At 41.7% G+C, this 14211-nt stretch overlaps 1 protein-coding gene across 1 annotated transcript in view; it reads right to left on the bottom strand.

The window, feature by feature from the left end:
- TTC27 (tetratricopeptide repeat domain 27) overlaps positions 1-14211 on the bottom strand; it is a 1013239-nt gene that overhangs the window by 592433 nt on the left and 406595 nt on the right. The window contains exon 8 of the mRNA XM_053711856.1: positions 13683-13810. Within this exon, the coding sequence (XP_053567831.1) occupies positions 13683-13810 (128 nt within the window). The remainder of the gene's footprint in view (positions 1-13682; positions 13811-14211) is intronic.

The raw sequence follows: 14211 nt of genomic DNA, 5'->3' as shown, positions 1-14211 counted from the left end.
GTGCAGACCAGGGGGACAGCCATGGGTTCCAATGTTGCCCCATCATACGCCAACTTATTCATGAATGAATTTGAGGAGAGCATCATCTATGAGAACAATAACTTTAAGAAATATGGAGCCATATGGTGGAGGAGTCTGTATCGTTCTTAGATACAAGGGTCTATAGGACAGGTAACCACTTAGGATTTATAAGAGGGGCAAACTTTTATCACCCACATAGTGGGAAGAAATACAACATCAATGGATTCTATACTTGTGAATCCTCCTTTGTGGTCTACTTAATAAAATGCCCATGTTCTATGGTATAATAACTATTCGCAAAGTGAGAGATAGAATGAGCCAACAATATTAGATGCAAAAACCTAGATGCTCCCCTGTCCAAACACCTCTTGGAAAAAGGCCATGGTTTAAGCCAATTAAAATGGCAGGTCATTGACCACATAAGGCCTCCCAGGAATGGTATGGACAGGGATTAACTGCTGAAACAAAAGGAAATGTGGTGGGTACACAAACTTGAGACCTTGGCCCCCAGGGGCCTTAATAAAGAATATGATCTCACCTGTTTCTTTTAATATGTATGTCCAGTTATTTTGTAAATAAGTATTTATTTAACTCCCGTATTTAACATCCTTATCAGTTTTATGCAGTGGTTAAACCACAATGATATTAGAATAAGATGTGGCATTTTTAATAAATGTATCATACATGTAATTAAATGTATCATGAGAATACAAATGTAATATGTAAGTAACAAGGTAATTTCACACAACAACCACTAGATGGAGTATGTGTATAGTCAGAGGCTCTTTGCCGCCAAAAAAAGATTTAAAAGTCTTGTAAAAGTGTATTAAAGTATCAAGCATGACTAAGGGACTCTGACCCCGAAACGTCACTATTTTACTTGTCACAATAAAGTGATAAAAAGAGACTTTGGAGTGCTGTGGACGTTTTAAAGATTTAGAAGTCTCTCACAAGAAATTTTGATCTTGGCCGTTATAGGAGGTGATGAAGCCTTAGGGCAGAATTTTGAATTGCCTCCTATATATTGCCTCTCAGCATTTTATAGTTTTGACTGACTAATTGTGATGCTGCCTATGGGTTTTCATAATGTGTCTAGCACTCCTTTATTGCAGAGGGTATCTTCATGTATGTATGTGTGTTCTATGTTTAATTTCTTCTCCATATGTATTATCCTGATTGCAGTTTAGTTTATCTATACACAACTTTTTTATGTTATTAGAGTGCTCCACTTACATACTACAGATCTAAAAGCCCTAAATATGCAGGATTGTAATATTTCATACACCTAACTGCTTATTTTATTGGAGATGAAGCCTGCTTGACTATCATTTTTTTCCTCCAGATCCCTTGTACAGGGGGGTCATAAGCTTAGTGAGTGTGTGATGCTACCTGCGGTCGGAGGGACATAACATAGTCAGTTTCCTCCTCCCAGGTGTTTTGGGGTTTTTTGGTGTATTTTTTAGAAAGTTTATTGTTATGTTAACCAGAGAAAGGTTATGTCACTAGTTAAGCTAGGAGATGCCTATATTATGAATTCCCAACATTTTCAACACCCTACTCTTGTGCATATCCAGCATATTCTTAAAGTCCTTTCTGGATTCTAGACTATTTTCAAATGAAGTGTCACTTGTCGCCCATGCATGCAGCTGATCAGGAAGTAAAATAGAGGGATAGGAGTGTCTGCATGTGAAAAAGGGAGTTCCCATCTTTGAAATGAGGGGTCATAGCCCCCTCTAATTTTCAGTTTTGATAAGGAGAGCGTGCATGTTTACAGCTCAATAAAACACAGTGAGGATCAAAAATCTAGTCCCCTCTTTTGAATATTGGGTGACATTCCCCTGTCATTTTTAAGGCAATAACATACCTATTATATTTACTTTATGGGATCAGCAGCCCCAAAAAAGCCGCTATCTCCTAAAGACAATATCTAAACAATACCCCTCACACAAAAGAGGGAATTATCCATTATCAAATGAGGGGCCTCATGCCCCTTAAGATATCAGGTGATTAGTCTAGAACTAGTAATGACCAATCTACAGTTCTGTCATGTAAGGTGCTCTGCGATCACGTGACAGAGCTATAGGCATATGGAACATCAGAGAGTGGGGTATTCCCTATAATGTCCCACCACAATACATAGGCAAACTTGAGACCCCTGATTTGAAAGCAGCAATTCTCATCCTATGTCTGTCCATCTACCATAATAATGACTAATATCACTAAGAATTTGTTCTATTTTGAGGTTTCTGGTAAATTTTAAGGGGCCTTTGTTAAATCCAAACCATGTAAACATATCATAAAAACGCTTATTTAAAAAATTGATACAACCTTTCAAAAAAGAGGTTCCATGTGCTTATTAGAATTAAAGGGACATAAAACTCAATTTTTTCCTTCATGATACAGATATATCATGCAATTTTAATCAACTTTTCAGAGTACTTCTATTATCTAATTTGCATTGTTCTCTTGGTTTCGTTTGTTGAAATCCATACCTAGGTATGCTCAGGAGCATCAATGCACTACAGGGAGCTAGCTGGTGATTGTTGGCTGCACATATATGCCTCTTGTAATTGACTCATACCATGTGCTCAAGCGTAGTATTTATTACCATACTGTAAATATCACTATGAAAATGAAAGTAGTTACTTTTATTATTATAAGTAGCTGTCTTTCTATATGATGCGGGATCGGCATTCTTCTTAAACTAAAGGATGTGGAGGAGAGCTCTAAAAGCTCATGTTCTCGAGCAGTTTAGCTTACCACTAAGGCAAACCAGCCCATGAGAGTGTGGCCCATCCAGAGGATACATCTAGCAAGTTTTAGGTTCTGCAGTGGAGTCGACACAGGTAATGAACTTTGAAGCCTTCCGGTGTCGAACTCCAGAATAGAGTGAGTGTCTGCTTTTGCTATAAATAACACTATACCTATTACTTTGAAGCCTTCCGGTGTCGAACTCCAGAATAGAGTGAGTGTCTGCATTTGCTATAAATAACACTATACCTATTACTTATGGATACCTTCCCCCCACCCCCTTACTACCTAGCTAACTCCCATTTACACCAGATTTGGCCATTTCATGGCTTACAAGATTTCACTGATTCCTGCTGTGTGTTGCTTTGCTGTGTAGTATCTTGTCAGAGAAGAGCTGATCTCTGACCAGGGAAACCCTCCTAGGCTGGCCGGGCTACTGGAACTGGCGGTCGGCCGCATCAAGACCAAACACCCGCTAGCTTTAAATCTGGTCACCCCAGCGGCCCTTTGCTCCAGAGCGGCGCTCTTTTGGGGATAAGTAGCCCCTAGGGAGTTCAAGAGGTGGGAATTACCGGAGAGCTCCTTTGAGAATCAGGGTTTTTGGACACCCCTACCCCCCTGTCACAGATACCAGACTCCCAAGGCTAACCCCCACCCCCTTACTACCTCACCCCTGTAGTTTCTAAGTGGTTTTGAGCTCCTCAGAGCAACCGCCATCTCTGGAAGCTTTTGGTTGCTTGTTTTTGTCACAAATACTTTGTCAGAGAATAGCTGGCCTCTGACCGGAAAAACCCTTCTAGGCTGGCTGGGCTCCTGGAACTACCAGTCGGCCGCCTCACTACGGACACTGCCCTAACCCCTCTAAGGCTGGCTGGGCAGCTGGAACACTCAATCGGCCACAGAACAGCAGGACACATACTAAATTTACCCCTGGTCACTCCAGCGGCCCTTTGCTCCAGAGCTCCGCTCTTTTGGGGATTGGTAGAACCTAAAGAGGACAAGAGATGGGGGAATTACCGGAGGTGAGCTCCTTTGGGAACCGGGGGGTTTGGACACCCCTACCCCCATAACTTCAACAGACTGTATCTCTTTCAAATGACACCCTGGAAGTGCCACTGCTCCACCAGAATCACCCCGAAACCGTCACCCCTGTGTCCTGTGGGACTATGGCTGCTATGGAGGCGCCGGTCTGTCAGGAGGGGATTGTCCAATGTCTAATCAAGATGAGCTTTGTGTATAAAAGAAGTGTGTGTTTTCCAATAAAATCAGTTCCTATTTCACCTAAATGCTAGTATGTCTAGTTATTTGGGTGGGCTCCTGCTAAAATCACTTTCCTGGGCTACATAGCAGCCTGTTCCAGGCCGAGGAAGGACCCTCTGGCAGAGCTGCCTAGTCTGGGTAGCCGGAGTCTGCCACAGGGTGGGACCCTGAATACTGGTGCTGTCGGGCATCAGAGGTGGCTACAGGCTGTGATCATTTGCCAGCTACATAGCTGCAGTCGGCAGGGGGGAAGCAGGACCCATTTGGTGGAGCTACCCAGTCAAGGTAGCCGGAGTATCCGTCACACCCCTATCTTTACCGGGCTATAATTCCTGTCCTCAGAAACGGATCACACCGTTTTTGGACTTTGGCATCTGGGAACCGAGAGCTTTCAAACGACACCCTGGAAGTGCTGCCGCTCCCCCGGAATCACCCCGAAACCATCACCTCTGGGTCCTGGGACTCTGTGGGACTGTGGCTGCTATGGCTGGCGCCAGCCTGTCTGGAGGGGCAGGAATGGCGGGAGATTTGAGAGTCAGATAAGACCCTTTGTGTGTGTATATAATGCGAATGTTTTTCACAATAAAATCAGTTCTTGTTTCACCTGAATGCTAGTCTGTCTAGTTATTTGGGTGGGCTCCTGCTATAATCACTTTCTTAGCTACATAGCTACCTGATGTCAGGTATAGGAAGGACCTTCTGGCAGAGCTACCCAGTCGGGGTAGCCGGAGTCTGTCACAGGGTGGGATCCTGAATACTGGTGCTGTCTGGTATCAAGGTGGGCTACTGGCTGTGATCATTTGGCGGCTTCACAGCTGCAGTCGTCAGGGAGGAAGCAGGACCCTTTTGACGGAGCTACCCAGTCGTTTTAGTGGGGTATCTGTCACACTGTTTATCTTATATTTTGCACTGAAAGACTTTGGGATTAGAGATATCTGAGTTGGCCATATAGCCAAAAAAATGTTTTTCAATACACATAACAGAATTTTGTTAATAATTAATTACATCAGACACACATTGTGTAAACGTCTGCAATGAACGGACATAGTTATCTGCAACATTTAACTCTTCAAAAGGTAAGAAAAACGATGAATGCTTTAACACCTATATTTTTATCATGCTAAAATAACGAGAACACTGTCTGTGGGGTATTTCAAACTCACAATACATGCAGACAACTTATGTTGTGCATTCAGAGGTTTCGGATGCATCTGAATGCCGAAGACGGTGGCCACTAGCGGCATTCGGCTATTTTGAAGCCGGAATAATTCTTGTGAAAGTGCAATAAACTAAGAATTTCAGAGTTTTTCAGTCAGATGAGTATCACCTCCTTCTGACTTGTGTAGTTGTGCATAGACGCGCACAGACAAACAATTTGTACTGGATGAATCTTTGTCACACAAAAAAAAAAAAATTCTCTGATTTTTGCTCATGGGGAAGGTTCGAATTTGTTAACGAAAAAACATTTACCTAAAATTTCCCATGGGGAAAATCTTCAGGCATACAGAGGTCTAGCTAGACAGTGGGTTAAACTTTAATAAAGTTAAAGTAGTGGCTACTGCTACTTCCACAAGTCATCAGCAGCACACAAAAACATAATTTATGCTTACCTGATAAATTTATTTCTCTTGTGATGTATCGAGTCCACGGATTCATCCATACTTGTGGGATATTCTCCTTCCCTACAGGAAGTGGCAAAGAGAGCACCCACAGCAGAGCTGTCTATATAGCTCCTCCCTTAGCTCCACCCCCCAGTCATTAGACCGAAGGCAAACTCACAATACATGCTGACAACTTTTGTTGTGCATTCAGAGGTTTCGGACGCATCTGAATGCCGAAGACGGTGGCCACTAGCGGCATTCGGCTATTTTGAAGCCGGAATAATTCTTGTGAAAGTGCAATAAACTAAGAATTGGATTGTGTTGCACTTTCACAAGAGTAAATCTGGCTCCAAAACTGCTGAATGCCTCTAGCGGCCGCCTTCTCCAAATGCAAATGCATGTCAGTTTCACAAATACAATGCAACAGAAATTGTCCAGAGTTTTTCAGTCAGATGAGTATCACCTCCTTCTGACTTGTGTAGTTGTGCATAGACGCGCACAGACAAACAATTTGTACTGGATGAATCTTTGTCACACACAAAAAAAAAAATATTCTCTGATTTTTGCTCATGGGGAAGGTTCGAATTTGTTAACAAAAAAACATTTACCTAAAATTTCCCATGGGGAACATCTTCAGGCATACAGAGGTCTAGCTAGACAGTGGGTTAAACTTTAATAAAGTTAAAGTAGTGGCTACTGCTACTTCCACAAGCCATCAGCAGCACACAAAAACATAATTTATGCTTACCTGATAAATTTATTTCTCTTGTGATGTATCGAGTCCACGGATTCATCCATACTTGTGGGATATTCTCCTTCCCTACAGGAAGTGGCAAAGAGAGCACCCACAGCAGAGCTGTCTATATAGCTCCTCCCTTAGCTCCACCCCCCAGTCATTAGACCGAAGGCTAGGAAGAAAAAGGAGAAACCATAGGGTGCAGAGGTGACTGAAGTTTTTTTAAATAAAAATATACTGCCTGTCTTAATAAACAGGGCGGGCCGTGGACTCGATACATCACAAGAGAAATAAATTTATCAGGTAAGCATAAATTATGTTTTCTCTTGTAAGATGTATCGAGTCCACGGATTCATCCATACTTGTGGGATACCAATACCAAAGCTTTAGGACATGGATGAAGGGAGGGACAAGACAGGGACCTTAAACGGAAGGCACCACTGCTTGTAGAACCTTTCTCCCAAAAGTAGCCTTCGAAGAAGCAAAAGTATCGAACTTGTAAAATTTGGAAAAAGTATGAAGCAAAGACCAAGTTGCCGCCTTACAAATCTGTTCAACAGAAGCCTCATTTTTAAAAGCCCATGTGGAAGCCACTGCTCTAGTAGAATGAGCAGTAATTCTTTCAGGAGGCTGCTGTCCAGTAGTCTCATAAGCCAAACGGATGATGCTTTTCAGCCAAAAGGAAAGAGAGGTAGCCGTAGCCTTTTGACCTCTCCGTTTACCAGAATAAACAACAAACAATGAAGATGTTTGACGGAAATCTTTAGTTGCTTGTATGTAGAACTTTAAAGCACGAACCACATCAAGATTGTGCAACAGACGTTCCTTCTTTGAGGAAGGATTAGGACGCAGTGAAGGAACAACAATCTCCTGATTGATATTCCTATTAGAAAAAACCTTAGGAAGAAACCTAGGTTTGGTACGCAAAACCACCTTATCTGCATGGAAAACAAGGTAAGGTGAATCACACTGTAAAGCAGATAAAGCAGAAACTCTTCGAGCCGAAGAGATAGCTACTAAAAACAAAACATTCCAAGATAGAAGCTTAACATCTATGGAACGCATAGGTTCAAACGGAACCCCTTGAAGAACTTTAAGAACTAAGTTTAGGCTCCATGGTGGAGCAACAGGTTTAAATACAGGCTTGATCCTGACCAAGGCTTGACTAAATGCTTGAACGTCTGGGACATCGGCCAGACGTTTGTGTAAAAGAATAGACAAAGCAGATATTTGTCCTTTTAACGAACTAGCTGATAATCCCTTCTCCAATCCTTCTTGGAGAAAAGACAATAATCTAGGAATCCTAATCTTACTCCATGAGTAACCCTTGGATTCACACCAATAAAAATATTTGCGCCAAATCTTATGATAAATCTTCCTGGTGACAGGCTTTCTAGCTTGAATCAGGGTATCAATGACTGACTCCACGCTTTGATAGAATCAGGCGTTCAATCTCCAAGCAGTCAGACGCAGAGAAATTAGATTTGGATGTGTGAATGGACCTTGGATTAGAAGGTCCTGCCTCATTGGCAGAGACCACGGTGGAACTGATGACATGTCCACTAGGTCTGCATACCAAGTCCTGCATGGCCACACAGGTGCTATCAGAATCACTGAAGCCTTCTCCTGCTTGATTCTGGCAACCAGACGTGGAAGGAGAGGAAATGTGGAAATACATAGGCCAGATTGAAGGACGAGGGTACTGCTAGAGTATCTATCAGTACCGCCTGGGGATCCCGGGACCTGGACCCGTAACGAGGAAGTTTGGCATTCTGTCGGGACGCCATCAGATCCAATTCTGGTGTGCCCCATAGCCGAGTCAGCTGGGCAAATACTTCCGGATGGAGCACCCACTCCCCCGGATGAAAAGTCTGACGACTTAGGAAATCCGCCTCCCAGTTCTCTACTCCTGGGATATGGATTGCTGAGAGATGGCAAGAGTGATCCTCCACCCATCGGATTATTTTGGTCACCTCCATCATCGCTAGAGAACTCTGTGTTCCTCCTTGATGATTGATATAAGCTACAGTTGTGATGTTGTCCAACTGAAATCTGATGAATTTGGCCGCAGCAAGCTGAGGCCACGCCTGAAGCGCATTGAATATCGCTCTCAGTTCTAGAATGTTTATCGGTAGGAGAGTTTCCTCCTGAGACCATAAGCCCTGTTCTTTCAGGGAGTTCAGACTGCACCCCAGCCTAATAGGCTGGCATCTGTCGTTACTATGAGCCACTCTGGGCTGCGGAAACACATTCCCTGAGACAGGTGGTCCTGAGACAACCACCAGAGAAAAGAATCTAAGGTCTCCTGGTCCAGATTTATTTGAGGAGATAAATCTGCATAATCCCCATTCCACTGTTTGAACATGCATAGTTGCAGTGGTCTGAGGTGTAGGCGGGCAAAAGGAACTATGTCCATTGCCGCTACCATGAGTCCGATAACCTCCATGCACTGAGCCACTGATGGCCGAGGAATGGAATGAAGAGCTTGGCAAGTGGTTAAGAGTTTTGATTTTCTGACCTCCGTCAGAGATATTTTCATTTCTACCGAGTCTATCAGAGTCCCTAGGAAGGAAACTCTTGTGAGAGGGAAGAGAGAACTCTTTTTTTATGTTCACCTTCTACCCGTGAGATCTCAGAAAAGCCAACACGATGTCCGTGTGAGACTTGGCTAATTGGAAAGTCGATGCCTGAATTAAGATGAAGGGCCACGAACTGGAAATGCCTGTCCAGAAAGGAAAATCTGAGGAATTGATGATGATCTCTGTGAATAGGGATGTGTAGATACGCATCCTGTAAGTCCACGGTAGTCATATTGACCCTCCTGGATCATTGGTAGAATGGTCCGAATAGTCTCCATCTTGAATGATGGTACTCTTAGGAATTTGTTTAGAATTTTGAGATCCAAGATTGGTCTGAAAGTTCCCTCTTTTTTGGGAACCACAAACAGGTTTCAGTAAAACCCTAGCCCTTGTTCCACCTTTGGAACTGGGTGGATTACTCCCATGGTATGTAGGTCTTCTACACAGCGTAAGAACGCCTCTCTCTTTGTCTTGGGGGAGAGTCTTTGAAGTCCAGAAGATATCCCTGGGACACAATTTCTAAAGCCCAGGAATCGTGAACATCTCTTGTCCAAGCCTGAGCGAAGAGAGAGAGTCTGCCCCCTACTAGATCCGGTCCCGGATCGGGGGCTACCCCTTCATGCTGTCTTGGAGGCAGCTGCAGGCTTCTTGGCCTGTTTACCCTTGTTCCAAGCCTGGTTAGGTCTCCAGACTGACTTGGATTGGACAAAATTCCCCTCTTGCTTTGCAGCAGGGGAAGCTGAAGCGGGACCTCTCTTGAAGTTCCGAAAGGAACGAAAATTATTTTGTTTGGTCCTCATTTTATTTGTTTTATCCTGAGGGAGGGCATGGCCTTTCCCTCCAGTGATGTCTGAAATAATCTCTTTCAGTTCAGGCCCGAATAGGGTCTTTCCTTTGAAAGGGATGTTCAAAAGTTTAGATTTTGATGACACATCGGCAGACCAGGACTTAAGCCATAATACCCTGCGTGCTACAATGGCAAAACCTGAATTCTTTGCCGCTAATTTAGCCAGTTGCAAAGCGGCATCTGTAATGAAAGAATTAGCCAACTTAAGGGCCTTAATTCTATCTTCTAGAGCCTCGAACCAGAAAGCAGCTGCAGTAGTTACAGGAACAATGCACGCAATAGGTTGGAGAAGAAAACCTTGATGAACAAAAATTTTCTTAAGGAGACCCTCTAATTTTTTATCCATAGGATCTTTGAAAGCACAACTGTCTTCGATAGGTATAGTTGTACGCTTAGCGAGAGTAGAAACAGCTCCCTCCACCTTAGGAACCGTCTGCCACGAGTCCGGTACGGTGTCAGATATGGGAAACATTTTCTAAAAAACAGGAGGGGGAGCGAACGGTATACCTGGTCTATCCCACTCCTTAGTAACAATATTCACAATCCTTTTAGGGACTGGAAAAACATCAGTGTAAACAGGAACCTCTAAGTATTTGTCCAATTTACACAATTTCTCTGGGACCACTATAGGGTCACAATCATCCAGAGTCGCTAATACCTTACTGAGCAATAAGCGGAGGTGTTCAAGCTTAAATTTAAAGGCCGTCATATCAGAATCTGTCTGAGGGAGCGTCTTTCCTGAATCAGAAATTTCTCCCTCAGATAACAAATCCCTTACCCCCACCTCAGAACATTGTGAGGGTATATCGGATACGGCTACCAAAGCGTCAGACAGCTCAGCATCTGTTCTTAACCCAGAGCTGTCATGCTTTCCTTGTAAACCAGGCAGTATAGAGAAAACCTCTGTGAGGGTTGTATTCATAAATGTGGCCATGTCTTGTAAAGCAAATGAATTAGACGCACTAGAGGTACTTGGCGTCACTTGTGTGGGCGTTACTGGTTGTGACACTTGGGGAGAGCTAGATGTTAAACCCTCATTTCCTTCTGTCTGAGATTCATCAATTGCAATATTTTTAAGTGCTAAAATATGCTCTTTATAATTTATAGACATATCAGTGCAAGTGGGACACATTCTAAGAGGGGGTTCCACATTGGCTTTTAAACACATTGAACAAGGATTTTCCTTGATGTCAGACATGTTAAACAGGCTAGTAATGCAACAAGCAAGCTTGGAGAACACTTTATTCAATGAAAAACAACACTGTGCCTTTAAGAGAAAAAAACATGTACACTTTCTGCAAAACTGCTTAAAAATATCACAAATCTTACAATTTTTTTACAGCAAATGTAGCAAGCCTTAGTAAGGTTGCACCACTAGTAAGAATGAGATTAACCTCTTAGTTACCAAACCGGATTGACAAAAGTCTAAAAATCCGGAAATATACAGTCAGCACCTTGCCACAGCTCTGCTGTGGCGCCTACCTGCCCTTAGGGGTTGACATTGGGGGAATAAAGCTTCATTTTGGCTCCAAAACTGCTTAAGGACCCTCCTGTGTTGAAGCTTGCTATCCAGAAGTAAAAAGAAATGCGCAACTAAGGCGCAAAATTAGGCCCTGCCCACCTCATACACGATGTCTGAGGGACCTTAAATTAACACCTCAAGTGTTAAAAACATAGCCATGTGGTATAAAAACCTTCCAATATAAGCCAAATGAACCCCTAAATAAAAGTCCCAAAAAAAACGTTTTTCTCAAATCTACCAAAAACATCTGTTTAAAACCTATAAGTGTCAACCAGCAGTAACTTAGCCCTTATGCAAGCTTATAATACTACCCTAAGTGTCTGATTAAAGCCTACCCTTCCCCTCATGGGGATAATGTCAGCCCTTTTCTTGAAATATCCTGTCTTTCTAGAATAATTGACTGAACATACCTCAGTGCAGTAGAGACTGCAAAACCGTTCCTCAGTTGAAGTTTCCTGTACTGTTCAGCCTGAGTGGGAACAGCAATGGATTTTAGTTACCAAATGCTAAGATCATCATCCTCCTTGCAGAAATCTTCATCCCTTTTCTGCCAGAGAGTAAATAGTACACACCGGTACCATTTAAAATAACAAACTTTTGCTTGAGAAAATAAAAACTAAAATTTTTGTCACCACACTCACTCTGCTCTTCCTAGTACTTAGAGTAGGCAAAGAGAATGGCTGGGGGTGGAGCTAAGGGAGGAGCTATATAGACAGCTCTGCTGTGGGTGCTCTCTTTGCCACTTCCTGTAGGGAAGGAGAATATCCCACAAGTATGGATGAATCCGTGGACTCGATACATCTTACAAGAAAAAAAATATTTTTTTCTTTTGTTAATGGGGTTAGGATTGTCTAAAAATAAAATTGTTTACACATTTTCTGTCTGACACCAGAATCAAATCGACAAGGACATTGCTAAATCATGACTGAAAAGTGTACTTTTGAACTGTTTAAAGCCTCTTTCACCTTTAGAGTAACAAATAACACAAATTATTATTATTTTTCTATGTTTTTTCCGCTTCTTCCTCCGAATCTGAATGCACGTGTCTTGTAGTGTAGTGACTAGCATGGTATTGGTTAAAGTGCTGGTGAATCCTAGTGCTTTTGAAACGCTAGGATTTACCAGTGCTATAAATAAAATAGCATACTTGTTGATCGGCATTATGCCAGATGGTTAGCAGACTATTGGAAACATCACCTCATTGAGAAAATAGAGTTTTGCCGTGGGCAGTCGGAGGTGCTCAAGACGGCATAAACTTGCTGCAAATAAACAAAATTTCAGCATGAAGTTTTTTTTTTACTTCATGACTGAAATTCCCCCTTATTTATAGCATTGGTAAATCCTAGCATTTCAAAAACACTAGGATTTACCATCACTTTAAAAGAGGGGCTCATAGTACACAGACAACAATCCAGTTAATATACATACATATATACACATATATACATATACACATATATACATACATATACACACATACATACATACTCCACTGAACAAGTGCACTCACAGGACTTCTGTTCAAATACATCAATAATTTTAATGTAATGTTTTCGGAGAGAACTTCTCCATCATCAGCATCAACATGCTGATGAAGGAGAAGTTCTCCCCGCAAACGTTACATTAAAATTATTGATGTATTTAAAAAGAAGTCCTGTGAGTGCACTTGTTCAGTGGAGTATAAATTTGCATTTTTGCACCCAAGCAGTTGACAACTGGAGGGTTGTGCTGTAGACTGGACTTTTGATATATATTTTATATATATATACATATATACACACACAAACACACACACATATACCATATACACACATGCTAAAGTAATTGACAGGTTGTTACACAAACCTACAACTATCTATTAATAGTGTATTTCCATATATTGGTGAAAAAAAAAATTATTAAACGTGTATAATACTAAATTGCGTGTGTAAGCTTTATCCGTTTGATTCTGTAAATTTCAAACAACAAATTGATTAATATGTTAAAATCTGCAAATAAGCCTTTTATTTAGAAAATATTTGCTTTACAAAAATGATGTAATTTTTCCCTATCCTTTTATATAAATCGGAAAACAGTAAGGCATGTTGTGCTTTTGCGCTTCTGCAGATTTCCTTTCAAGCATTAATTCCACCGTGGCAGAAATACACTAAGCAAGTGAACAGATATCCTGATTATTTTCCAAGCACATGCTATTTTCATGAAGTATGGTGCATTAACAAACATCTTCATTGCAAATAATAGTTCTTAAACCAAACTATAGCAGGCTTACACATATTTGACCTCTATGTGTGTGATGAGATTGTCAGAGATTTTTAACCCCTCTGATGCTGTGATGTTACTGGAGATGAAAAAAAAAAGTGCCTACCTTTGGTAAATTCTCTACTGGGGTTGGCATCAGATCTTTGCGTAGGAAGGGATCCCCTTCCCTTTGCACATCTAAAACAAGCTGAGCCAAGTTGTTTTCCTGAAACCGTGTCCGTTTTCCCAAAGCACCTGGAGGAAATGAAGACACGTTTCTCATTAATTTACTGGCTGACAATGAACAGCTCGGCTCCAGGCATTCTGCAAAAAAATCTACCTCAGGCAGGAAAAAGACAACCGATGCCAGTGAGGCATTTAACCCTTCAGCAGAGGTGCATTGTGGTGAGTTGTATATAGCAAGAAGACATCAGCACTCTGCAGTATATTAGAAACCCAATAGATTAACTCCATATCTGAGAATATAGTCAGTGAGTGTTATAGAGAAAGCAGATATATGCTCATCTTCAGAGCATCTACTGAAATAATACATTTTATAAAAGCAGACAAACATGTTTCAAATAAATCTAGATATCATCATATAAAATAAATTAAAGTATTTTATTAAAGCCCTTTTCAATAAGGAAGGTATTATG

This window comes from Bombina bombina, chromosome 4, assembly GCF_027579735.1.
Source record: "Bombina bombina isolate aBomBom1 chromosome 4, aBomBom1.pri, whole genome shotgun sequence".
In the NCBI taxonomy this organism is placed as follows: domain Eukaryota; kingdom Metazoa; phylum Chordata; class Amphibia; order Anura; family Bombinatoridae; genus Bombina; species Bombina bombina.
The sequence above is the reverse complement of the archived record's forward strand: the minus strand, read 5'-3'. Positions and strand labels throughout refer to the sequence as shown.